The 27,995-nt window shown below is 42.6% G+C and overlaps 1 protein-coding gene across 18 annotated transcripts in view; it reads right to left on the bottom strand.

Annotated features, from left to right (window-relative positions):
• Positions 1 to 27,995, bottom strand: part of FOXP1 (forkhead box P1) — a 650,161-nt gene that overhangs the window by 144,669 nt on the left and 477,497 nt on the right. For all 18 annotated transcript variants that reach the window (XR_010747235.1, XM_066351748.1, XM_066351745.1 and 15 more), the window contains one exon: positions 21,221 to 21,334. Coding sequence is in view for 16 of the 18 variants with exons in the window: in XM_066351748.1 (XP_066207845.1) it covers positions 21,221 to 21,334 (114 nt within the window). In the remaining 2 variants the exon portion in view is untranslated. The remainder of the gene's footprint in view (positions 1 to 21,220; positions 21,335 to 27,995) is intronic.

Raw genomic sequence — 27,995 nt, 5'->3', positions numbered from 1 at the left:
AAATACAAAAGAGAGAGAGAGAGAGAGAGAGAGAGAGAGAGAGAGAAACCTGTGGTCCACTGTTCACAGGAACAGCCAGTTATGACAATCTCAAGTCCACACTCAGGATGCACAGGTACAAAGAATCCAAAACTCCCAAATCCCTAGACGCGACTGGCCTGTAGCAGAGCCCAGAAGCCCTCCTGTGAATGAAGTTTTTGGCTACTTAGAAGAGGGCTCTGTGGCGGACAGGCACATAACTGAAGCATGGATTGTAATTTGTCTGCATTCCGTGGCATAGTAGGCAGGGCAGCATTTCTGAGCTCCAGATAATCACTGCTATATAAGAATGTCATTCAAGCTCCTGACTTTAAAAATTTTTTTATTTAGTGATTTTATTTTTTTATTTTTTTATTTTTATTTTTTTGCATTTTTCTGAAGCTGGAAACAGGGAGAGACAGTCAGACAGACTCCCGCATGCGCCCGACCGGGATCCACCCGGCACGCCCACCATGGGGCGACGCTCTGCCCACCAGGGGGCGATGCTCTGCCCATCCTGGGCGTCGCCATGTTGCGACCAGAGCCACTCTAGCGCCTGAGGCAGAGGCCACAGAGCCATCCCCAGCGCCCGGGCCATCTTTGCTCCAATGGAGCCTTGGCTGCGGGAGGGGAAGAGAGAGACAGAGAGGAAGGCGCGGTGGAGGGGTGGAGAAACAAATGGGCGCTTCTCCTGTGTGCCCTGGCCGGGAATCGAACCCGGGTCCTCCGCACGCTAGGCCGACGCTCTACCGCTGAGCCAACCGGCCAGGGCTCCTATTTAGTGATTTTAGATAAAGGAAGGGAGAAGAGGAGGAGGAAGAGACGGAGGAAGAGAGAGAGAAATAGAGAGAGAGAGAAAGAGAGAAACATCAATTTGTTGATCTACTTATTTATGCATTCATTGGTTGATTCTTATATGTGCCCTGACTAGGATCTAACCTGAATCCTTGGTGTATCAGAGCAATGCTCTAACTAACTGAAATATCCAGCCAGGGCAAGCTTCTGATTTTTTTTTTAAGGATAAGCTAGAAAGGTAAATTTAATGGGCAAATTCAAGATTTTGTCACCTTTGCAACTAACTCCACAAAATGTTCACACTATGTGCAAACAAGAGCTTCTGGCCTGTAGACAGACCGTCAGTCTGAAATTTCTAATGAAGAGTCAATTTCTTACTTCCCTCATTCTTCTCCAATTATCACATATATCTCAAAAATCCTATTGTCAATGAGTTTTGTTTCCTAAGCCTATTTCACATTTTTCTTGAACAAGTTCATACTTTTTAACAAAACATTACTTCCGTTTGTACCAAAGTTGTCAGAATGGCTGGTAGAAAACACTTGCCCCTCTTTTTCATAAAGGCAGTAAATAACTTAGTAATACAGAAGTGAAAGAACTGTCTCCTGCAGGTGTGAAGCGTACCATCCTAGGGGGGAAAAGGCTGAAGGCAATGGAGAATAACAAATGACCGGGTCCCCAAGGGATTCAAACTAACCCTGACAAAGCCCACTGTAAAATCCATGCTTTCCTTCCTAACACATCAGGACCCATGAAAAGTAAAAATTATGAGGAAATTAGAGTATTCCCGTATCCTTTTTGCATACCCTATAAAGTCAATAAGAAAGTAATTGTAGCCTGACCTGTGGTGGCGCAGTGGATAAAGCGTCGACCTGGAAATGCTGAGGTCGCCAGTTCGAAACCCTGGGCTTGCCTGGTCAAGGCACATATGGGAGTTGATGCTTCCAGCTCCTCCCCCCCGTCTCCCCTCTCTCTTTCTCTCTCTCTTTCTCTCTGTCTCTCCCTCTCCTCTCTAAAATGAATAAATAAAAAAAATTAAAAAAAAAAAAAAAAAAAAAAGAAAGTAATTGTACAAATTCCTCCTTAGAGTGAAGAGGTGAACTTGGAAGGGTTCAGATTGGGGAGATCAAAGTAGCTACCCAGAAGGTACAGCTAGCTACCTTGACCATCACCAGACAAATAGGTCCCCATACAGACGACCTATCGGTGTGAACAGCAATCAGTACATTTTCTTTGGCTGTAGAATCTTTCATTTATTTGGTGCACATGGAAGACAATGGTGTGAGTAATAACCATTCTAAATGCAATGTGCTGAGAAATGCATGAAGGCATTGATAACGACCATTCTCTGCCCACCTATCGCCCCTGAAACCTCTATATAATGACATAACAACCCCATGTTTGTGTGCAGGCCAGCCTGGGATCTCACAAGTGATAAACTCACAACCAATATCATGATATAGACAATGAGAACAAAGCTGAAAGAGAAAGAATATGTGACATTTTGAACATAGTATGTCAGATTGTGTGTGTGTGTGCATGTGTGTTTACTTAATCCTCCAATATAAACTGAGGGGTAGACTTTGACATTATAGACTTTCAGAAGTGAGACAACTTGGATAACGTCATATAGTTGGTAAAAGATGGTTTTTGAATTTGGTATATCTGACTCCAGAGTCTTAACAACTAAGTTTAATTTTCTCATCAACCTCTCAAGCTAAAGATTAAAGGCAACTCCAAGCTTGTTCTAATTAATTAACATAGTCAACCAATGAACTTCATGTTATTATTACTATTACTATTATTAATTTAATATAAAATATGATTTAGTCATAACAGTGTTGATAAAACAAAGATCAATGAATGTCACACCCAGGGAGAGCAGATATGAGAAGCACAGGTATGAAAAGGATTTAGAAACAAGGAAGGAAGTTCAAGGATTTGGCTTCTACAAAGCCAACAGAAAGCCAAGGTGTGCTAGTCCCTGCCACTGAGAGAAGGAAAGAACAGGATCCTCTTGGGACCCAGCATAGAGTTAGTGGAAATTCAAGGTCATGTTCCTCCCCCTCAGACGGAGGAAAGGAAGAGGCTGCTCTGTGGAACCAGAGCAAACCTTCGACGGAAGGAAACTTTCAGAGGAAATGATTTAAGCTTTTTTTGGTGAGAAGCATAATTTTCAAATGGTCATTTGAAGTTATTATTTCCATCTTAAGTTTACACACACAAAAATTATGTTTTCAAAGGATCCTGTGGGTGGGTCACTGCGGGGGAGGTAATATGGCTTGGTTTCCTTCAATGAAGCTTCCAGGTCTTTGGGGTTTTTTTCTTATTTGGAGTAAAAGATTAAGTTCCAGGCGGTCGATGTCCCAGAGAATACTGGGTATTGTCCTTCCCTGACTGCAATGCAGTAACAGAAGCTTGGAGAATGACAGTAAGTGGCAGCAGATAGAGAGTCACATTTCAGAGATGGCTGAAAAAGCCACATTAAGAAACGTCTTTTCATCTTTCGTCAAGAGGATATACTTACCAAAATGTTTTAAAAGCAAAATAATATTCTAGAGTAGCACTGTCCAATACAACTTTCTATGATGATGGAAATAGTCTCTACTTGCATGGTCCAAAAAAGCAGCTAGCCACTGACCACATGGCTACTTAAATTTAAATTTAAAGTAAATACAATTTTAAAGGTCAGTTCTTCAGTTGCACTAGTCACATTCCAAGTACTCTGTTCCTTTTTGTTCCCATAGTTTCCTATATTTGCATCTAGTAGTGCATTTATTACTTCATAGTATAACTTCCTCTGTGCAGTTTTGACACTAAGGACTAAGAGATACTTACTTCTGTATTCCAGTAATACGTAGGATCCAGTACACAACAGGTGCATAATAAATGTTAACATGAATGGAGATGAGAATGAACGGGTAAATGAATCACTCAGTCCTCTAGGCTATTCTCACATGTACGTCTTTAGAGATCTTGCTGTCAGAATTACAATATCATTTCCACCAAATTTTAAGATCAAATGAATTCTGGGTCTTGATGAAGATAATTATATTAATAAAGATCAAAAAGAGATCTTGTGATGATAATGGTGATGATGAAGATGATGATGACAAAGACCAATGATCTTGTCCAGAGAACGCTGTGTGGTCTTGGCTGCCAATAATTTTGCTGTTTCCCCCGAGGCCCTGCCTTACTTTTTTTCCAACAGTAGGTAGAAAAATCATCTTTTTCTGTCTGCTTTTCTCTATAAAACAAATATGTTGATAGATATCTAAGCTTCTCCTCACAAAGATGTCTTCAATATCAAACCCGAACTCTTAAATCAGGAGTCAGCTAACTTTTTCTGTAGAAGACTAGACAGTAAATATTTTAGACTTTTGCAAGATAACAGCTACTGAAATTTACCGAAAGCAGCCATAGTCAGCAAAAGAGATGAGTGTGGCTCTATTTCAACAGAACTTTGTGGACACTGAAATCTTCATTTGGACAATTTTCATGTTTCAGGAAATTTTCTTCTTCTGATTTTTTTCCAACCATTTACAAATGTCTATGGCTTGTAGTTCCTACAAAAACAAGCTGCAGGACTTGGCCAACAGACCAGTGTTCGCCAACCTCTGCTGTAAGGCCTGTTCCCAGTTCATATGCTTCATATTAAAGTTCAAGGTCCTGAAGTCACAGAGATATCCTGGCATTGATAGGAACGAACCTCTCATTATAGACAATGAGATACTCAAGAGCAGCTCCAGGAGCCAACGGAGAGCCAAAGAAGGGACGTGCTGGTCTCCAAGGGGATAGTGACAAACACTGGAGGTGAGAGCAAACCTTGCCAGATCTCAGCTGAGCAGACAGATGAAGGCTCAGCTGGTTTCACAATCCTTTTATAAACCAGTTTTGTCCAGAGTTCTATCAGTCAAAATTCTGATCTACATCAAGGTTTCTGCAAGCCTGTTCATTATGCCTTTGATCTGCAATTACATTATCTTCAATTAAGCATTAATATATCGTGCATGAACTGACACCGTGTCCCGCAGAATGGTAAGGCTCCTGGAATAATTCCAAAGACAGTATTCTAAATAGAGCTGTGTAGGCAGTGAAATATTTATTTTCAAATTCATCTGTGTACATTTTTAAAATTATTGCTCTCTAAATTTCCTTTGAACTGTCTGACCTGCTGTTTCTAAGTCAAAAAATATAATCTCTTTTTTGTAGAACTCCAATTGGTAAACCACTAAAAAAAAAAAAGTGTGGCTACTTGTGTTAGGTGATGGAGATTCAAGCCTCAGACAACTAGAGTTACCTTAAAGATAACTGCCCCAAGGCGCTGGCCAGGTAGCCCAGTAGATAAGAGAGTCGGCCTGGCATGCGAACATCCTGGGTTTGATCCTCAGTTAGAGCACGCAGGAGAAGTGACAATCTGCTTCTCTTCCCCTCCCTCTTCTCTCCTCTCTCTCTTCCCCTCTCGCAGCCAGTGGCTCGACTGGCCCAAGCATCAGCCTCAGGCACTGAGGATAGCTTGGCTGATTTGAGCACCAGCCCCAGGTGGGGGTTGCTGGGTGTAACCTGGTTGGGACACATGCAAGAGTCTCTCTATTTCTCCTCCTCATTTAAAAAAACAAACACACAAACAAACAAAATATTGCCCCAAATGCCCAGTGGACGTCATGGACCATGCTACTATAAGACTGTTTTTGCTTTCATCAATTAATAGTCAAAAAATTCCTGAAAAGTATCAGAATGAAGAGGCTTCTATGTAAAGAGAAAAAAGTCAAGTGAGACACAGATATGGTAACACAGGTAAGGAGATATAAGACAGCCAGTTTGTCTTTCTGTTCCACACTGGTAGCTTTTTCTTGTCGCATTTTGCTAAATGAGCAGAATAGGTATTTGTTTAGAAAACACCCAATGGAATAAAGGCTCTGGATAAATACAGACTCTACATTTCAAATAACATCCAAGTTCCTAAATAAGGTATGCCCTAAACTCCTAGAAACCAGGTGTGACTCTGAGATCTGGGCCAAGTTCAACACCTGAAATGAATCAAAATGAATCTGTTAGGAAATCAAGTTCATGATCTATGAAACTTGCAGTTTTCCCCAATGTTGGGTTGGCCTGGCCATATCGTAAAAATGGGTACATATTATAGAAATGTGGTCTATTGGTAGGCCCACTGCAAAGCAGAAGTGCACAACTGTATAAAGACAAGGAGATACGCTGCATATCTGAAACCTCAGCTAGACCTTCAGGATGATGCCAACTACACTATCAATAGATTACTCTCCTTTGTCCTCACTCCTTAGACTTCTCAAGAGGACTCCAGGGTTAACAGGTGTGTGGTCTACCTAATTCTTACATAGTGCATGCAGCCTCCTGTTCAGCGCTACATCTGGGTCAAATTACCCAAAGCCAAATGCCAAGACTCCTGTTCAGGGATTCCCTAAAATCTTGCAATGGCCGTTGAGAGCTCACATTAGTGAGATGACGTCAGAGAGTTTATTTCTACTATCGTAGAAACAAAAACTGAGGGAAAACAGAGTGAAAGAGACACTGAGACTTCAAGTTGGAAAGGAAATTAGCTGTCATTCTGACAAGTGGTGCTTAACATAGGAGGCAGGACAGCATTGCCTGAGGAGCTCGTCACCACGCCCACACTTGGGCCACACCCCAAACTCTTACTCAGGGGGCAGGGGGCAGCAAACACCTCTGGTTTGAAAGAGCTCTGAAACCTAGATCTTAATGATGATAAACATTATATGAACCTGGATGTGCCTCTGGGTTGAGGAACACAGAGCAATCTTCCGTAGGTAAGAAACTGAAGCTTAGAGGTGAAGCCCCTTTGCCAAAATCAGACACACTTGGATTTGGGATATGAGCAATAGCGGAAAACTACAAGGGGTTCACGTGGAAGGACTCAAGGAGGGGCCACTCACACTGCGGACATCTAGATCAATTTAACTATCTGTGAAGTACCAGTACAGGGTGGGGCAAAAGTAGATTCACAGTTGTGAGTACGCAAAACAGTTACTCGTGTCATTTTTCATATAAACAACTGTAAACCTACTTTTGCCCACTATATGTAGAGAACAATATTCTGGGAGATAGCAGTAAAGTACTTTAGTGTAATGTAGTCAGATATGTTATGAAAATATGGTGACAGATCAGAATCAGATGCCTTAAAGAGGTGCTTTCTTCAATTTTACACAAGTATGAGATAGAGGCTAGCTAATGCCCTGTCAGCTAAGCCTTTTACTGTTTTCTGAATATCAAAACTTACTACTTTTGTTATTACACCTACCACAATGTATAGAAATGTGTCAGACCAAAAACACAGGCAATAAAGAAAGGTGGGTGTCGGTGGCACCTCGGAGGAAATTCAATCAAGGTGCTTCTCTTCCCAGAACACCGCCCCGGGCAGGACTTCAGTCCCGCCAGCCAGCATGCCAGCAACCGATCCAATGAACAACCCGCAGGGTCAGGTCCGGTCTTCAAAAGCAGAGGTCAGACCCTGTCTGGTGCGCCGCCTGTGTTTTTTTCTGGCCCTTGAGCTAAGAATTGCTTTTATATTTTTAAATAGTTGGGGGAAAAGATCAAAAGAAGACTATTTTATGATAAGTGAAAATAATGTGAAATTCCCATGTCAGTGTTCACAGTGAGTTGTGATTGAAATGCAGCATGCCCATTTGTTCAGTTTCTGCAGAATCACAGCAGAGTGAGCATCCCTACAGTACAGACACGGAATGGCCCGCAGAACCAAAGATACTCACCGTCGTCTGGTCCTTTGCAGAAGTTTGCTGACCTCTGGTTTAAAGAAGAAAAGAGTTAACTATTAAGCCAGATTCCTTTTGTAGATTTAATGAAAAGTTCCAAGCAAATGTGGCAGGTGAAATAGTTTCTTTATATATACAAACTTGAGACCAAGAAAATGAAGAAGGAAGGTCAACTTCATTACCTCGCCACCTTGACAGCACCTTTCCATGTCATCAATCAGTGTGTGCCTTGCATGACTTGCAAGGGTTCATTATAAATTACAGCACACAGGCCCCTGACACGAGGCAGGGACTGTAACAGGACTCCGGTGATGTAATGTGATCAAGGAGATTTCTCTGTATAGCTCTATCTGGCACAGAGCTGGAGGTTTTCCAAGAAATTTAATTTCCAGAGTGCCACCTTGGACTACTCAAGATAATTCCACCCAAGCATGGAGCATCCTTGAAGAAAACTTTATCTTTTCTAGAAATGCTTGTCATTTGGTGTTGTCCTGGAAAATACATAAATTTGTAGCTATTTTTACCAGTGAGACAGCCTAAATCCAGGATGTAGATTTTCCAATTACACTCTTTTTAAACATCTGTTGGTAGGCTGCATTTAACATTAGTTATTTGAGCAAAGCACAATTTGATTAGGCTGTCTGAAACTAAGCCAAAGTCTGCAAAATAATAGCTCAATTAAATTCTGTTTTGCTTTCATTTGTCTTGGATTTTCCTGAATGAGATACTGTTGCAAATAATCAAGTAAACCAATTCATTTCAAAACGAGAGATTTAGATATCTTTTCCATCTTCCCTCCGAGTTTATTTAACAATCTCCTCCATCTTCACTATGCTTCATTGAACTTCAATCTTGACACCAAACGCACTTCTATATTTTGCCTTCAGTCTTGTTTAACTTTCTATTCTTATGAATTAAAGTTCTATGTCATTAATATCATACCTTAAACTGATTAGTGAATATAAAAGGCAAACAGAGCACTAGGCAGTCAAACTGAACTGCAGGAGTTTTCTGATTTTCACTCCATACTTGGCAAGATTTTATCGACTCAATGAAAGATTTAGGCAGGACTGACACTGGATTCTTTTAATGATGTATTTATGTTCCTGAAATGTTCCTAGAGGTTTATGAACCTGAGACCAGTCTGCAGCCTCTTCAACCAAAGCAGGATCAATTTCCTTTCTTTCTGGGTCAGCTATCGGCTCGTTCACTCGCTTACCAGTCACTTATCACTACGCATGTCGTGGAGAAGTACCTACCGAGGGCCCACTCTGCCTGGGGGTGCAGAATGCCACAGCGCCAGAGGCGGATTTAACAGTGGGCGCATCGGGCGTGCACCCTGGGCCCCGACTTCTGAAGGAACCCCGCAAAACCCCAACTTTACATTTTTTTTCTAGTGACAAGGGGCTCAATATTTTCTCCCCCAGGGCCTCAACCAACCTTAATCCGCAGCTGCACAGCATCAAGATTTCAGATTAGACAATAACCCCTCCACTCTTAAAACAAATTAACATTAATTCATGTAAAATTCTGGGAAGCCTAGGACAAAAGAGAACCCAGGATGGAATTTTTAGAAAAACATGACCTTTATTTATGTCAAAATGGACACATTTAGGAAAATAATGCTCCATCAAGATAATGCTGATAACAGGAGCAGCAGGGAAGGACGATGACAGCAGCTAGCAATTACTGTTTGTTGTAAGCAAAACACCAGCGTAGGCTGCTGATATCCAGTGACATCTGCTGGTCTTCAGCACAAGTTGGGGAGCACCAGGGTTACCCCTTTTACAGATGAGGAGCCCCATGCCTTCCTATCAAATGTGCTTAACCACAAGCCAACTACAAGCAAAAGAATAGCCCTGCCATGCTGCCAAAACATATATCTGAGTAGTGATTGGCATCAAATGAATTAAAATATAACCTGGCATTTAACAGGTAGTCCTTTTCCTTTTAAAAGGAGTTTAGATAATTATAAGAACTAACTTTTCTGAGAATTTATTGAGTCCCCAGGCACTGTGCAAGCACTTCCCACGCACTAATCATTTAATCTTCATGATCACCTTCAGGGAGTGAGGTAATGAGCCATATTCTCTAGATGTGAAAACAAAAACACAGAGAGGTTCAGCTACTTTTCCCAGATCACACAGGAGTAAGGGAAATGCTGGTACTCGAACCTGGCAGCCTGACTCCAGAGGCCACTCTATTAACCAAGATGTGCCTCATCTCCGATACACAAACCTCTGAAACTCTTAACTATTTTGCTGAGTTTCTGTGGAGCCCAGAGTATCAGATCTGTGCCTTAACAGACAAATCACTCCTCATGTTTGACCATGAAGAGATATAGTGTCATGACAAGAATTTGATCAGTCTTGAATAAAAATATAGTGGGAAAAACAAAGTATATGTTGAAATTTAGATAATATTTCAATAATACCACAGGACCTATTAGGCTTCCCAGAAAGAATAATACCAAGTACTTCTCTAGTCTGGTATGTGATGAGCACAGACTATGTCAGATAAATCTGTCACGCTTGGCAAATAGGACGCCCACACACACAAGCACTGCCAGACCCAGTGCCCATGGCAGACATGGCTAATCAGTCACAGAGGTGGAACAGCAGCCATCCTGGTTGTAGAACAGCATACATGGCAGAGCCTCTCCAACCTCGATCAAACAGAACCTCTGTGTTCTGTGGACTCTTGATTTTGCTTCTAAAATAAATAACAATCCTTTTATGCTATTGAATAAAGAACAAAGCAGACATAATTTCATCAACATCTTAGTAAAAGCAGCTTCATTAGGTTTGATGAAGTAGCTCTTCCACGTGCAAACAAGGGAGTGCTTGGCCTCCAGGTCCTGTGGTCACAGGAGGCCCGAGGAGCCCTGTGCAGAGGTCATACAATGGGTACCAGTGAAAAAGCAGCACGGGACAGCATAGCAGAGGCTTCAGGTACGGAAACACAGCACAGCATGTGGTTTTTGGTTTCCTTCTGAAGAAATCTGGAGAGATAATACTCTCATGACTAAACTCAAACAATTTAATCACCAGAGCCTTCTGTCTAATGGCAGGTGACAGAACAAGCAATATCTGCAATCCTGAATTGTGGGGACTTGGTGTCGTAGGTAAGAGTGGGCCACTGAAAGTTTCTGAATAGCAGACTGACATGGCCTTTGGGGAAAGACTGGGAGACATGCATGGAGAAAACTACATGTTCTGAGGGGACGAGGGGCCAGGGGATAACTCTGCCAAGATCTAGGCATGTGCCAACTGAAGGCTGGGGCTCTGGGACCAGGTAGCGTCAGGGAAACACAGGGAAGGGACTGGAAAGAGGACCCAGTGCAAGGGGAAATGGCAAATCTGAGGGTGGATAACATGGTGGGGACGGAGAAAATTAATGCGTTAGTATGGCAATGCCGACTCCCAACTCTGACAGTAGGGCCTGTGAGAAACGTGATCAGCTCGTCCGCTGTGATGCTGAGTAAGAGACAAGGACAGGCAGTTCGGATGGTACAAACAGGCTGGGAGCTGTCAGTGTAGATGTACCAAGACAAGGAAGGAGGACAGAGGTGCCACCAGATAAGATCAAAGGAACTAAATGCTAGGGTGGAAATCAGTTTGTGTTCCAGAAGAGAACTGAGAGGCAGAAAGAAAACGCCAAGGAGACCAGGGGTACTGAATGAAAGACATTTAAAGAAGGCAATTTCCCACCTGACCAGGCGGTGGCGCAGTGGATAGAGCGTTGGACTGGGATGCACAAGACCCAGGTTCGAGACCCAGAGGTCACCAGCTTGAGTGCGGGCTCATCTGGTTTGAGCAAAAGCTCACCAGCTTGAACCCAAGGTCCCTGGCTCCAGCAAGGGGTTACTCGGTCTGCTGAAGGCCTGCGGTCAAGGCACATATGAGAGAGCAATCAATGAACAACTAAGGTGTTGCAATGCGCAATGAAAAACTAATGATTGATGCTTCTTATCTCTCTCCGTTCCTGTCTGTCTGTCCCTGTCTATCCCTCTCTCTGACTCACTCTCTGTCTCTGTAAAAAATATAAATAAATAAAATTTAAAGAAGGCAATTTCCTAAAAGATGAGTTAGCCAAAGGATGAGTAAGTGACTAGGAGTTCAGAAGGCTGAGGTGAGGATGAGACATGGCCCCTGAATTTAATGACAAAAATTTCAAGAAAACAAGGAGAAGAAAAGCCAGATTTGGGGGATGTTAGGAAGGAAAGTGGCTGGTTACATCAAACAAAAAGAGTTGAAGCAACAGAGAAGGTTCAGGTTCTAAATGGCAGCAAAGGAAGGAGCTGGAGGAATGTAGCTGGGAAGGACTGAGTCATCCAAGTTTCTGAACTACCCGCTTAAACCCATGTTTTACTGTGAACACTGATAAAAGCTGGGCTCCTCTGCTTGAAAGGTTTACCGATTTTCCTCAGTGGGATGGGACAGAACAGGACAAAGCCTGGCACTCTTTGCCCAACCGTGTCCTAGCAGCTCTAAGTTCTGCTACTTCAGTAGTTAAAAACCTGTACTTTTGACAAAGGTGAAAGTTATGAATAGAGGGCAGCAGTGCCGGACTCTTTAGAAATGACAAGGATTCAGTCTCTGCAATCTACTGGGCAATAATCTGAAACTCAAACAACATCAACTGCAAGGCAGCTGAAGTCCACCCAAAGTTCAAAATAGGATATGTTCTCTTTAAAATTTTGAGAGCCACTAAATATGACAACCATCTGATGTATGAAAATTATTCACAACCAAAAACAGACAGTCTGGAAATAGCTGGGATGACTTCATTTAGACAGAATTACCCAAATCTGTTTCTAATATACACAGTACACATAATAAATTTTTACAATATGACAAGGAAAACAAACTTAATAAAAGTTCCCAATCTTTTGTTACACAAGCATGCTATATCCATGCTATGTTTATAATAGTTTGCTCATGATATCACAGCTCAGTAACAAAGGCCCAGGCAATACAAAAACAGTTACTAGGCATGACATCAACTCACAACTACCGTAATTACATCAGTACACAAATTTCCCAAACTGCTTCTCAGTTTCAACGGCTGTCTCCAGACAGTTCCTTGCAGTTGTCTGCAGGCTTTGAGTGATGCTCGTCTCTCTTCTCTTTCCCAAGCGCCACTTCCCTTTAGAAAGTGCATATCTCAATTACAAGCACTAGTTTTCAAAGAGGCTCATAAGCATATGTCCAAATTAGGAGACAGTGTTGTCTCGTGGTTAGTGACAACCATTAGCAGCTCTGACGTTCCCTTCATGCCCTTCGCTGTCACTGTCCCTGTTTGCTGGGCTCAACAGTGGCTCAGGGAGAGGCAGCAGAATACAATGGAGAAAAGCATCTATTTTTAGGCCAGAGTTTTGGGGGTAGAATCCCACCTCTGCCACTTATCAGCTGTTTGAGCCTGGGTGAGGTAACTTCTCTATGGCCCACTTTCTTCATCTGCAAAATGGCAATACTAATGGTTTATCCCCACATATAGATATAGGAGCCACACAGTAGTTGGCTCCTATGAAGTACACAGTGTCTGCTGTTGAATACTGTTACCGTTATATTTTCATGACTCAGTTTCCTGTTTGAAAACCTGGCTTAAATTATCCTGACCCACAGTGAATTGTGTAATTTTCTAATGTTAGGGTAAGAGTTTCATCTTGGTTATATTACCTGAAGAGAGTGAGGTATAATGAATAAAGTTTAAAATAAATGAGTGAATTAAATCCATAGATTCTTCAATGCTTGATAGTTACAAAAGAGAAAAAATATTATCTCACAGAAATTGGTTTTCATACTATTTCTCTAATAGCTTGCTTTCACGTTCCTCCTGCAGCTAATGTTGATAAATACCTCCAGCCCAATTAAAATAATAAGTGTAGGGAAAAAGCACCTTGTGATTTCAGAAGCACGTTCCTCTAAGACCAAACTTTCCACGCCCACCCCACAGGCAAGCCCTCCGTCTCACTGGGCTGCACGGTCAGCTGGCTCTCCCCACTGGGCAGGCTGCCAGGCCAGCGAGACTACCCCCATTGTCACTTCTAGTCCATGGTGCTCGCACCAAATGCTGTTATTCTAGGCTTCAGGAAATTTTCTAACCACTGGACAGGGTCCAACGCTGTGTGCTAATGAGTTTCAGATTGGAGGACTTCACTGTGCATGTGTCAGGAAAGGGACACGGTTTATAGTGAGGTGGGGGCAGGGAAGAAAAGACACACAAAAAGGAAGAAAAAACAGTAGTTAAAAAATGCTGGCTGCTCAAATTGACAGGGAACGTGACCTCTGCACTTCATCGAAATTCCTGCAGACTTACAAAATAAAGGAGTTTGCTTTTATCACACACTGTGAGACTCATGGAAAAATGGAAAACACTACATCACTTGACCCTGCTGTGCCCTCTTTCAACCACAGACAAATATTGTGTAAAAAATTCTAAATCAACTTAAGATGTTAAAAAAAAAGCTTTAATTTTCTGCATTAGACTTGATGATTACTATTCTGCTTCTTGAGATTTTGCTTAAAAGGTTCACACAGGAAAAGGACTCACCATTCCAGGAGAAATAGTTTATCACTTGGGAATGATACTTTAGTGGCGTCTGGGGGGGTGGGCACTTCATGGTCTGTGCCCCTGTACTCCCTGGAAAAGAATGAGCAAGTCTTCCCCAGGTTTGAAAGCAACCCAAGACTGACTCATGACTATTTGCTTACATTAACAGAACATTAAAACCCATTTTAAACAACTTAAGGAAACTCAAGCCATCTTAGCATGGTGATTCACTTCCCTGGGATGCTTTTTCTCTCTGCAAGGTAACCGACAGGCTTGATATCGAGAACTTTCATCAGGTTGTCATGCTCTATCAAAGAAGAACCCCTTCTCAGAAGAGTCTAACTCATAGGACTTTTTGAGTAATGAAATTACATTTCCAATTTATTCATTTTGTTCATTCATTCATTCATTCATTCATTTGCCACACTTGGTACTGGAGACTTTAAAAATCCAATACTTTCACATCCTCAAACTGTCATCAACATTTTTTTCCAGACAATGTCAATAAAATTGATTGCCTGGAGTTCTGAATTCTGCTCTGCACATGGAAACAATATAATTTGTTTTAAAGTATTTTCAATGGGGGCGTTAGGAGAAACAGAACCCAGCAAGCCCATCCACAACACTGGGGCGGGTGGAGAACATACCAGAAGCGAAGGGAATGGCCTGAATATTATGGTCTGCTGGAAACTTTGACAAAAACTCCTGATGCATAAACCTTAACCCTACTGCTGTGCTGATTGAGATGTCTTCCTGTCGGATATGAATGATGTTTCTGGAACATTAATACGTTCATTAAATCTGAACTCCCTATACTTGAAATATTCTGTACTTTGACTCATAGGCATCTTGACAGCTTTGTTGTAATCATATATGTGAGGCCCCAGACTACAGTTTTTGAGCTGCCTCATACCTACAGCCAATCTGTTGCTTTTACAAGTTTAATCTAGGTATTAAGGAGCTGATTGTGGAACCACATTGATTCAACATCTTCAACTCAGTTGTATATCATAGAAACCACTACGGGTGGTGATAGACTCCATGATGCCTGGCAACCATATATCCCTCTCCTAAGCTGCAAGACTACAAAATACAGCTCCCCGCTCCCCGAAACACAAGTGGACGACCAGCAAGGGTCCGACAGTGTTATTCCTAATTACCCTTTTTTTTTCATTCTTGATCCCGTGGCTCTCATAATTAGTTACCTGGGGCTGCAATCCAATTTGAAGTGATGACAAGAAAGTGATCCATGAAAAAGTAATAAGTTAAATCCAATTTCAGCCTTCCTCTAATTAAATGCACATGGAACTAATGACTCCAACCCTACAATTTCAGTGATAATGGTAATTAGCGAGGTGGGAGTTAGTCTTTTTCAACACTGTAGGTGTAAACCACAAAGTAAAATAGTAGGAGCCCTCTTAATTACATGTGTCATTTTGTCAGCAATTTACACATTTTTGACCAGTCAAGGATGGTTTTTCCCCTGTCCCTCCCCCACCTCCTAGCCCCAACAATGATTATAACATATTTTTCCATGTTCCAACACATGGAAGCTCATAGTAGCACTTCAGACTTGAGAATAAGAAATTCCTTTTCTTTGCTGTGGCTCACTGCTGTGGCACACATACAGATAAGGGGACAGTTAGGATGATTACGCAGGTATCGGTCCCCTTAACTGAAATGCAAATATTGACAGTGGAATTGATTTTGGTTGACTTGGTTTTGTTTCTGCTTACGATACGGAAAATAACTTGTTTATTGACGGAAAACATGGCACTCAGTAGTTGCTGAATAAATCCACATCAAAGGAGAAGCAATTATTAACTTGCCTGTGACAAACTGGTTATCTGTGGTCCTAAGAAAACTCTCCTACCATCCTGGTGTTGCCACTGTCTGTATGCTCTGAACAGGGTCACATAACCTCTCTAAGTGTCACTTTTCATCATCCACAGAATGATTTAATAATTGTTCCCATACCATAGAGTAGATGTGGTGCTGGTCCACATTAAGCACTTACTAACCATTGATTATCTTTGCTTATGGTGATATATGCAGATGGTGACAAATGCTTACTTACAAAATATTAGCAGCGCACTTGCATTTTAATGCTTAGATACATGTAAGGTGACCATATAATTGTCCAAACTGGGATTTAATTTAATGTATCAAAATTAATAATTTAATTTTAAACTGGGATACTTTAGAAAGTGATAGTTTTTTAATAAATATACCCAGGCAACAGACTGGGTCTTTCCTGGGAGGAATGGGACACAAGGTCACCTTATAATAGAACTGTAGGTGAAATAGAAAAATGAGCTAATTCACTACAGTACAACTGAACTCAGATTTTTGGAGGGAGACAAGGACAAAACATAATATGTTAGAAAAAAATTCTTAAAGCAACAGTATTTAACCCAGGCAACAATATGGACTGCTTGAGGTCCATGAAACCCTTATAGCTAGACACAAAATTCTGTGTGTGAGTGCTTTTCTGGGAGGAGGGGGGCGGTCACTGCTCCTATCACATTTTTAATGGTGTGTTTAATCTGAAAGGTTTAATAACCATTTCAAAAGTATCATTTCTATTTTACTGTCTCTTAACAATACTTATTTTTTAGAGTTTTGGGGATTCTCCAAAGTCAGATGATAATGAATTCTTAAAAGGTACTGAAATTTCAACACTTCATATCAATGTGAAACCGAGGACGCCACTTCTAGACCATGTTAGCTCTAGACATTGTAGAAAATTATTTGCCTCCCTGTCCCGAATTATCCACTTTACTAATTCAGTGCATAGGGATAGTTTTTAAGAATTAGTATTTCAAAACCATTCCATTTTTACTACCTACAACGTAAAACTGTAGTTTCCTTTAGGTTTCCTCTTACCAACCTATTCCTTACCGAACAACATGGAAATGACGTGCGGTACTGAGATTCCTTGTGGCATTATACAAAGCAGAAAAGCTGCCTAGAGCAAGCTTTATATAATGGCAAATAAAAATGCTAAGAAACACCTGCTGGATCTAGTATTTGAACCTCCTCCACTTAGAGCAGGAGTCCTAGTTGTAACACTGGCTTCCAACTCGACTAAGCGGCTGCCCTTCCTGTGGGCTGCACTACCCTTTGTTTTAGTGAAATGGTGTCCTGGGGGAGGGCTTGCACGTGGCAGAACCTTGGAAGGAAGGAGAGCAGCAGGAGGAACTCCATCAGGTGACTGGTCTCAAATTCAAACTCTTTATCGATGGCCTGAAACTGCGGTCAGCTTCCCGCTGTAAGCAGCACACAAGGCTGACTTTCTTTCCGATCATCAGTGCTGCCAGAATACACATGTACTTTTCCTTTCTGAGGAGAAAATGTGTCACTTGACTTCCTTCCAGCTTATGTACTCATGCCAGCAACTAAAATGCTTAAAGAAGCAAAATGAATTTACTACCCAGAAACGGTGGTCAAAGTTCCAAAATTCAATCAATAAAATTGCTCATCTGCTCACAAATTAATCTTCAGCCAATAAAATTCCACATTTCCGAGGTTACAAGCACACCTGCACCATTCAGCATTTATTTCACTTGTTTAAGCGAACTTCAGAAGTATGTAAATATTTATAGAAGTAAGCTTACTATTTTTACTTACATATAATTTTCCTTTTTACAGCAAAACCTGGTTAAATTTTATAACTCATAAGCATTCTGAAGTCAGCCTCTATATCCTCCACGGTCCTGTATCTATGGGCACCAGTAAGATGTCCCACATGTTGTGGCTATTTCAGAAATGTTCACCAAGTTGCACTTAATTAACTCAGATCATTCCATTTCTGAATTTATAATGAGGCCAATTTTCAATTTTCATTTGTGTCATTTATAAAAAATTGGCAAAGTGAATTTAAAGACTAAATAGGGGGTTATTTAGATGAGTAAGTAGAGTATTTTTAAAGAACCTTAGAAGCAATATCTATACCCAATCATCCTTTATATAAATCACAATGTCACCCAAGAAAGGGGCGGCTCAGACTCTGTTCCACACGCCTATCTGCGAAGACTGTTGTTCCCCTTTCACTCTGCTCTCCCGGCAGTTAGTTCAGACTGGTGATGTTTGACTACATTCCGTGCTCTCTCTCCAGTAACCACGGAGCCTCCTCTAACTTTCCATTTTCTTCTGTTTGTGTCACCAGCTTGTGAAACTGGGGAGCGCTGCCAAACGTAAAGCAAGAAAGTGCGAGATATGCTTAAAATATGAGTCACAGTATATTTGGGGATTTGGGTGGCTTTCTTTTTCCTCCAGCTACCAGCAGATCCAATCGCTCTTTCATGGAAGCCTTCCTCCATGCGGAAGGTCTGAAATTTGCTAAAATAGGTCTCTCAGTACTAATGAAGGGTAACAAGCTCGGAAATGAGCACTGTAGAAATTTGCTGTAAGATTTCTAGTTCATGCCACAGCCATTCTGGCTGATGCCCCAGTGAGGATGTGGCATGGCAGACATACTTATACGTACAGGTTATTCCTTCTGTGAATCATTGAGTTGACATACATATTTTTATAATGGCATAACCAACCACGTGTCCTAGGTTAGTAACTTCTGCTCTGTCTGTGGAAGGCCAGCCAACCTAACACAACTTCGTGAATTGGCACAATCAGACCCGATGACCGAAGAGACGTGTGCATGATGTGTGTGCGCACACACACTCGCACACACACACCAGTCCACCAACTCGTTTCCCCAGTCAATCCCTAAAGCTGGTCTCAATTCCCTGCTTGTCCAGCCTCCCACTGAGGGAGGGAGGGATGCAAAGCAGCCCCTCTATGAGCAAAACCAGCAGTCAAGATGGCCCCTCATTCCACACTTTTCATACAGTAAAATGTGTTAGGTTGGTTTTGACACCGTCCTTGCCAAGAAAAATGAAGCTCCATCATATTCTTCTGGTAGCTAAAAACGATATAACAGGCACAAAGAACAGAGCTCGCAAAAGGAAACCCCTTGAAACTTGACATCATATATTTAGCCCTAAAGGAACTTCACTCATCTTGAAAAAGAAGTTACCTAAAAATGCCACTTTTTAAAAAATTTTATTTCTTAAAGCAAGTATGAGGGAAAATAAATCTAGTATAAAAGATTACAAATGATATTCAAGATTGAAGAGCAGTGTACAAGACAGATTGTGTATGTATATTATTTTTTAAAATCTCTAACCACAGCTCTACTATCTGGAAGATTCTCCCCCAATGATATATTGTCATTTTTCCAATGCACGTGAGGTCTAAGAAATTCAAGAAGACTCCCAGTATTTTTAAGGCTGTCTGAGCTCCTAGAGGGAGGCAAAAAACAGTGGATACTCATTGGAATCACTGAGTGACAGCCTGGGCTGGCTCCCTGTATACATTAATAAATTAGAATTTTAATTGTATTTCTGTCTGCAGGAGATGTCCCAGTACTTGAATATGAACCAACCATGGGCTATGTTCTGGAATCTGCAGTGTGGCCTCCACTGCTGACCTCTGAAACACAATTCCCAGTCTGACTACGGAAACTGTTCAGTTTGATCCTTTCAACTTATTTGAATCCTGACAAATAAGCTCACAGCAGAAAGGTCAACACAGTCATATTTCATTCTCCAGAGTTGTTCTTAAGACATCTGCACAACAAAGCACTTCTTAGAGCACCTGACATGGCACCTCACTGGCACTGTACCTCACTAAAAATGGCCCCAGCATGTGCAAACATTGACAAGCATGGAGGCTCGCGGTGGTCTACCAAACAAGTGTGCTAGCAGTACTGGCGCCCCATGCACGTTCGCTGCTGTAGTCGAGTGCTACTACAGGCAGAACTCGCCCTCGACAGTGCTGGTTTCCGGGTGGATGCAGAACCAGGACTTACCGCCCAAGGTCAATGTGGTCTGTGCAAGATAATGTGGAATAGGTACTGACTTGCTCTGATCTGAGAAATGTTCAGCACAATCTAGAACTTGGGGTAACCTCATGACCAAATTAATTAGCACCAAGTTGTGACCATCAGCAGCAGTTTACAGATTCTGTCCCAAAATGTCCAGTGTTAGAAACTCGTATTATCTTTCTGTGTTGGGGATGCCTGCCTTCAGCCATGAAAGTAGTCTGGCCACCTACTGCCTGCAGGCATCCTGTCCTGGATGTGGGTCTGAGTACCCTGAGTCAAGGTCTGTGAAGTTTCTATTACAATTTTCTCTTCCAATAGAAAATCAAAATTAGATTTGTATAAACTCACTCTTTCTTCTTCTTTGTTAACCCCTATCCTCAATGGGCCTGAAAGGAGAAGTTACTAATACAATCTCTCCTAGCACCCTTACATAAAAATTACTTGTTACTCTCTATTAATAATTCAGAAGTATACTGAAAACATCACCAAAGAAAACAACCAGGTATATTAAAAATACCATATCCTCTTCAGTCACAGTAACAGCTCTTGGCACTGCTGACATTTTGGGCTAAATAATTCTGTGCAATGTAGGATGTTTAGCAGCACCCCTTGCCTCCATCTCCTAGACTGTCAGGAGCACTAATGCCCCAAGTTGTGGCAACCAAAAATGTACCCAAACATTGTCCCCTGGGGCAAAATCTCCCCCCAGGCGCTAAACTAAAGTATGTGTGCATCTCATCATGGGAGAACTTCTAGACCAGGGGTCTCAAACTCGCGGCCGTGCGGCCCGCAGACTAAGTTTGATTAGTCTGCGGGCCAGTCTGCGGGCCTCACAAAATTGGTGGGCGGGCCGCACGGCCGCGAGTTTGAGACCCCTGTTCTAGACCCTCACTAGAGAACACAGAGATGTAGCTGAGCTCTATGAACTTTTCCTCTGTGGTAAGCTCTACTACTAAACAACCCACACCTGCACCTACTTGTTGCCTGTTATCTTGACTAATTAACAGATCTTGCTCCCAACAATCTGTTTGGGTTGAGCAGATACTTTTTCTAAAATGTCATAGCCCATTGGAAGACTAAAAAGGCACCTTCCGCAGAAAATTCTCCTACATGATCTGCAGTTCTCACCCCAATCCACATCTGAATTCTTATCAGCTATCCCAATGTGTATAAAGCCATTTATTTTTAAAAGAATTGTTACCTGGAGGGCTGGTTGTTTGTCATTCCTCTTGGGAGATTTTAATCCACTAACTTGCTGCTGCTGCTGCTGCTGCTGCTGCTGCTGGAGGAGGAGCTGTCTTGCCACTTGAAGAGCCTGCAATGAAAACGGAAAGCAGCGTTTCGCTTATTGTGCAGGTTCAGAGCCGCTTTCACAACAGGACTCCAGGACACGCACTCAAGAGCAGGATCCTGACTTTCCCATTTCTAAGCAAATGAAACAGCAAACAAAACTTTCCAATAGTCTAAGTTGGAAAACGTTCCAGAATTTATTTACATTTTCTTAGATTTAGCCGGTTTCATACACAGTTCTTTAGGCATAGCAATCTAAGCAGACACTTTATTCCTACCAAAAATCAAACATAAAACTTGGTATGTGAATGATTAGTACTTTGAGGAAGGCAGAGGGAATGTGGGAAACTCTTGGGCAAAGACAGAACCTTAGAAGACAATAGGGCTTTTTCTGGGGCTCCTCCGCCCTCCTCCAATTCTTCCTGGAGGAACTTGGGAACTCCAGCTGAAAAGACTGCTTTCACCTCACCTCATCTGAGTCCAGAAAAAGAGGCAGAGCTGAGTGGTGTGAGCTCCATGGAAAAAGTTATTTGGGAAAGAAACCTAAACAAATGAGTGATACCAATGGAGACTTTGGTAAACTATGTGAGAGAGAAACTCTTTTCAAATCTGACCTCTAAGTCAACTTAAAGAGTATACTAGGTACCTGTGAACAAAACTGGTTATGTCTACTACAACTGACTCCTAGCTTATGACACAGGATGGTTTTTATTTAAAGGCAGCAATTGGAGAGGTGAGATGAATTGGAGATAAAGTAAAAAGAAAACAGAAGAGTCCTCCAAAGTGCGGATTGTGTAACTGACTACAATATTATATATATTATATTGTTTCGGGTGTACAACATAGTGGTTCTACATTTCTACACCTTACCATGTGATTACCATAACATGTCTAGTCACCATCTGTCACTGTACAAAGTTATTACAGTATTACTGACTATATTTTCTGTACATTAAGATCAATCTTTTTTAAAAGTTCAAATAAGAAAGAAAAAAATGTATCATTCACAAAGCCTCCTGAGGCCATTTGCTGTCAAAGAATTTAATAGGAATAATAGCTAGCCATACCTTTCCAAAGAGAGCAGCAGGATCAGTAACAGAAAACTGAAGTTTGCAGACATTGCGCTAAACATCACGAGAAGTGATTTTTTTCTTTCAGTCAATTCAGCTGAGAACCATGAATGTGCATGTGGAAGATGTGTGAAGAATGCTCATTAAGTGACGTGCTTGGAGTTAGAGACAAATGAGATTTCTCTGTGGATACACCAATAAGAATTTCTAAGTGATACCTAATTATTTGTGCTTCAAAGAAGAGGCACACTTAGATGTATGTGGTCAACGTATCAAAGGATTTGAAACTATAGTCTTAGAAAATGTAGATAATGGACTGTATAAGAAAACAATGTTTTTCATTTTAAGAAAGCTTCTGTGGCATGGTGGGATGGGAGAAGGAGTCGATGGCGGGGGGCCTCCTGAGCACTGAGCCCAGGAGAGGAAAGGGGACTGCGCACTGAGCCCAGGAGAGGAGAGGGGACTGCGCACTGAGCCCAGGAGAGGAGAGGGGACTGCGCACTGAGCCCAGGAGAGGAGACGGGACTGCGCACTGAGCCCAGGAGAGGAGAGGGGACTGCGCACTGAGCCCAGGAGAGGAACGGGGACTGTGCACTGAGCCCAGGAGAGGAACGGGGACTGTGCACTGAGCCCAGGAGAGGAACGGGGACTGCGCACTGAGCCCAGGAGAGGAGAGGGGACTGCGCACTGAGCCCAGGAGAGGAGAGGGGACTGCGCACTGAGCCCAGGAGAGGAACGGGGACTGCGCACTGAGCCCAGGAGAGGAGAGGGGACTGCGCACTGAGCCCAGGAGAGGAACAGGGACTGCGCACTGAGCCCAGGAGAGGAGAGGGGACTGCGCACTGAGCCCAGGAGAGGAGAGGGGACTGCGCACTGAGCCCAGGAGAGGAACAGGGACTGCGCACTGAGCCCAGGAGAGGAGAGGGGACTGCGCACTGAGCCCAGGAGAGGAACAGGGACTGCGCACTGAGCCCAGGAGAGGAGAGGGGACTGCGCACTGAGCCCAGGAGAGGAGAGGGGACTGCGCACTGAGCCCAGGAGAGGAACGGGGACTGCGCACTGAGCCCAGGAGAGGAGAGGGGACTGCGCACTGAGCCCAGGAGAGGAGACGGGACTGCGCACTGAGCCCAGGAGAGGAGAGGGGACTGCGCACTGAGCCCAGGAGAGGAGACGGGACTGCGCACTGAGCCCAGGAGAGGAGAGGGGACTGCGCACTGAGCCCAGGGGAGGAGACGGGACTGCGCACTGAGCCCAGGGGAGGAGACGGGACTGCGCACTGAGCCCAGGAGAGGAGACGGGACTGCGCACTGAGCCCAGGAGAGGAACGGGGACTGCGCACTGAGCCCAGGAGAGGAACGGGGACTGCGCACTGAGCCCAGGAGAGGAGAGGGGACTGTTCAAGAGGATTACTGTTCATAGTGGAGATGTTAAATTGCTGAATCAACAAAAGCCGTACCTCTCCTAAAAGGACAATCTCCCTCAATTCAGCTCATAGTTACAATATTGTAAGGCATTTTGTAAGGTTGAGAGATGCCTTTGTGTGTAAGAGGCACAGGGGGAGGTAATGGAACAGAGGCACAGATGATAAGTGGGTGACAAAGAAAAGATCTTGGGAAAGATGGAACCCTCCTGTCCACCTCCCTACCACACCCAGCCCTCCCATCCTCGGAAAGCCTTTGCCTCCTGAACTCACTACAACCAGCCTGATGTAACACACAGACTATTTCATCTGGAAAGGGCGAGACGTGTTGGAGCAAGTCTGCGGGCAAGAGCCTCGGGGAAAGAGTCTGCCTGCGAGGGGCCAGAAGGCTGAGACTTCAGTCTGCCATCTCTGAGGAGAATTCACCATCTCTGGACTCCCAGCTTCCTTGTCTCCTTGGAGACGCTCAGTACATGTGTAGGTGTAAAAGTGGGAAGAGCGAACATTTCATTTATATCATATAAGAACAACAGTCCCCTTCTCAAGGTGGCTGCAGGAGCAGAAGCCTCTCTTCCTATCATATATGTTTCCTTTCCTGTTTTACATGAGGTTTTCCGGCTTTTTATGCAGGAAAGGGAACTGTTACATATTTTAAGTGTAACCATCAGAGTTCACAGAGTGAACTTCTTTGCTGATTAGCAAAAAGAGTCTGGCTGTCAGTGAGAAAGGCAGACAGAGGGAGTGTAGACGACTGTGAAAGGCTGTGGTGGGGACAGGAGAAAGGTCACATCCACTTCGTACTAAAATAGAGCAAAGGAATGACAACTCCACACGGTTGCAAATCTTTAAAATAACTTGCCATGTTTCTCTAAATGTTTGGAAAACAGGTACTCAATATTTAAACAACCAAATCTCAGAGAATCTATACGATCAACTTCTCATTTCAGCAAAAGAATGATACTACCTCTTTTTTTTAAAAAAAAGGACACATACAGCCTGGCCAGGTGGTGGTGCAGTGGACAGAGCATCAAACTGGGACACGGAGGACCCAGTTTCAAGACTCCAAGGTCACCAGCTTGAGTGCGGGCTCATCTGGTTTGAGCAAGGCTCACCAGCTTGAGCCCAAGGTCGCTGGCTGGGGCAAGTGGTTACTCGGTCTGCTGTAGCCCCACGGTCAAGGCACATATGAGAAAGCAATTAATGAACAAATAAGGTAACGCAATGAAGAATTGATGTTTCTCATCTCTCTCCCTTCCTGTCAGTCTGTCCCGATCTGTCCCTCTCTCTGACTCTCTGTCACTGTCACAAAAAAAATAAATAAATAAAAATAAAAAAGTACACACACAGAGAAAAAACCATTCTTATATGAGCACATTCTCAGAATTGTACTTAAGCAAAGAAAAGTACAGTATATGCCTCAAACTTAAGTTTTCAACCAATGCTTAATGGGCTCTAGACAATGATTATACATTGCAAAATTAGCTACTAGAATCCTTGCAATTATTTTGCTGGTTTGGAAGAAAAAGAGGCATTGATATGTATGATATCTTTTCAGACCCAACATGGAGTATCTGAACTTACATACTCACACAAATGAACTCCAGCTCACACAGAGCATTTCATACTGGGCCCCATTAAAGAAGAAAATCAGAAAAATGTGTGGTGCAGGAAAGGTATAGGAACTTGTAGAAACATGAGAGGGATGTTAGTCAGACTATTAAAGAGAGGATACAAGATGAAGATGTGCAAAGTAGCTTCTATATTCCTCTCAAAATGCATGCAAACAGGTAAAATAACTTCAGATACTTGGGATGGAGAGATACTAGTGCAAAGAATTATCCATCTTGATATGAACTGTTATGAATTATTCCACTAGAATTCCCTGATGTTATCATAAGTGTGGGAACAAAGGGATAGCAATGTATTACCTCTCCAACCCTTAGTTTACTTAGGTCTCAGCTAGAACTATATATTTTTTATTCTATTTCATTTTAATTTGCAAGAGAGACAGGCAGACAGGAAGGGAGAGATATGAGAAGCATCATTTCGTAGTTGTGTCACTTTAGTTGTTTATTGATTGATTCTCATATGTGCCTTGGCTGGGGGTGGAGGGGCTCCAGCCAAGCCAGTGACCTTGGGCTTCAGGATGGCAACCTTCGGGCTCAAGCCAGTGGCCATGGGGTCATGACGGTGATCCCACGCTCAAGCTGGTGAGCCTGTGTTCACACTGGGTGAGCTTACACTGAAGCTGGCAGCCTTGGGGGTTTGAACCTGAGACTTCAGCATCCAGTGCAATCTACCCACTGCACCACCCCTGGTCAGGCTGAGCTAGAACTTAGAAACACAGTTTAGAAGAACTTATAAAGTGCTGTGAAATCAACCACTAAAGGGTGTTGCTTTTCTGATTTCCATGATATATAAATGAATGTATGTACTCTAAATTTTAAACTGTCAATAAAAAGAAGAGAAGTCCTTAGCATGGAAGACAATGTATTCAAGCATTATACAAATGTCCTGGTATTTACCATATGTAGAAAGTCAAACACACCTATGGTCATATTCACTGTTGGTTAGTACAGAGTCTGGAATGACTGGTGGACCCTCCTTTGGACAAGGCACAGGAGACCTGTCCATGGTGTATGTCCACTGTGTTTCTCTACATGCTGGCCAGAGAGCCATTTTTACCTGTTACATGCATTAAACTGATTAATGTCTTTCACCTCAGACTCAGTACCTGAATGTCAGGGATTTGTTCCAATACAGCTAAGGAATGAGGATGAACTTTTCTTATTTTTATAACAGGATCTCAGCAACAACTGGAGATACTCGGTTTAATGTGAAGAAGGTCAATCATACAGTGATGGATGATATCTAGGCTGTTGAGGGCAGTCACCTAGTAGTGACTACAGATGCTGAGTTATACTGTTCTACACCTAAAACTTAGGTGTATACTAGAAAAAGATATCCTGCCCGAAGATAAAATCAGATCCTTTGTATTTAGACTAAGGGTGTGTGTGGACATGTTGTTTGTGTGTATGTAAGAGGAAGGGAGAGAGAGCCGAGACACACAGGGAGAAAGAGTAGGAATAAATGACAAACTTTCTCCTTTAGGAGCAAGGACTAACTCTGACTCAAGTTCCAGACCAACTGCTGCTGTAAATAACTTAAAATGTCCCATCCTACCTCTGGCGATCTTTTACTCTTGGTGGCAGTTCCTGGGCTGGGTTGAGTCAACATTTCCTTCATCATAACAGACGTGATGATTGCCAGGCACTGAATACCTTGATGCTGTCTCTGAGTGCTGGGCTTGGGTTTCAATAAAGACATGGTTCGAGGATGTCAGAGAGTGGGGTGACTGATAAAGCCATGCGCTTAGAGCTGGGATGCACATGGCTACATTGACTTTCCTCCAAGAAGCTACACTAAATGGCCCTGGGAGCTCACAGAGGCCGGGGTGGGAGGCAGCCTAGCCTCCCTCTCCGCCTTGGCTGTCATCTCGGCCGACTGCAAAAGGGCTGAAGTCGCCTATGGCCAGCACGTCCTGGGCAACAACCAGCTCAGCACCCAATCAATAGGGAGTAAGGAGCTTGGTACTTGGTTGCAAGTTTGGTAGGCCACGCTTTTATGTGAACTGGTACCTGAACATTTTTGTACACATGTTCTATTCTATTGGTTCAAGGTTACTTTATTCTTAACAGTGCCTTCACATTCCTAGTAAATAAATACCATCTCTTATTTACAAATTATGTTTTAAATAAACATGTTTACAACTTTTTAGCTACAATATTTACATCTCTAGTTCATAGCAGGTGCTTATATTTTAGGGGCCTCAATCCCTAGCTTTAACATGTTTTTCAAGAGATAGCCAATGTTCAAAAACAGGTTTATCATATTTTAAGAATCTCCAATAAATTTATATATAGAATATGGTTTTGGTAAGCATGTACACATACATAAAGCAAGCCAGTAGAAGGCAAAAAACTTCATGCAGTTTTTCATATAACATAGCTGGTGATGAAGGTCTCCGATACACAGAGGTCTTCAAAAAGTATGACTAACTGCAATATTTTAGGTCACGGCTCAGTAAACTATATAATAGTCTACGGACCAAATTCAACCTACAACCTGTTTTTGTTCAGTTTATGAGATAAGTGGTTTTTACTCAATTCAATAGTTGGAGAAGTAATAACAGGAAA

This window comes from Saccopteryx leptura, chromosome 10, assembly GCF_036850995.1.
Source record: "Saccopteryx leptura isolate mSacLep1 chromosome 10, mSacLep1_pri_phased_curated, whole genome shotgun sequence".
Lineage (NCBI taxonomy): Eukaryota > Metazoa > Chordata > Mammalia > Chiroptera > Emballonuridae > Saccopteryx > Saccopteryx leptura.
This window is presented reverse-complemented; position numbering and strand designations above follow the sequence as displayed.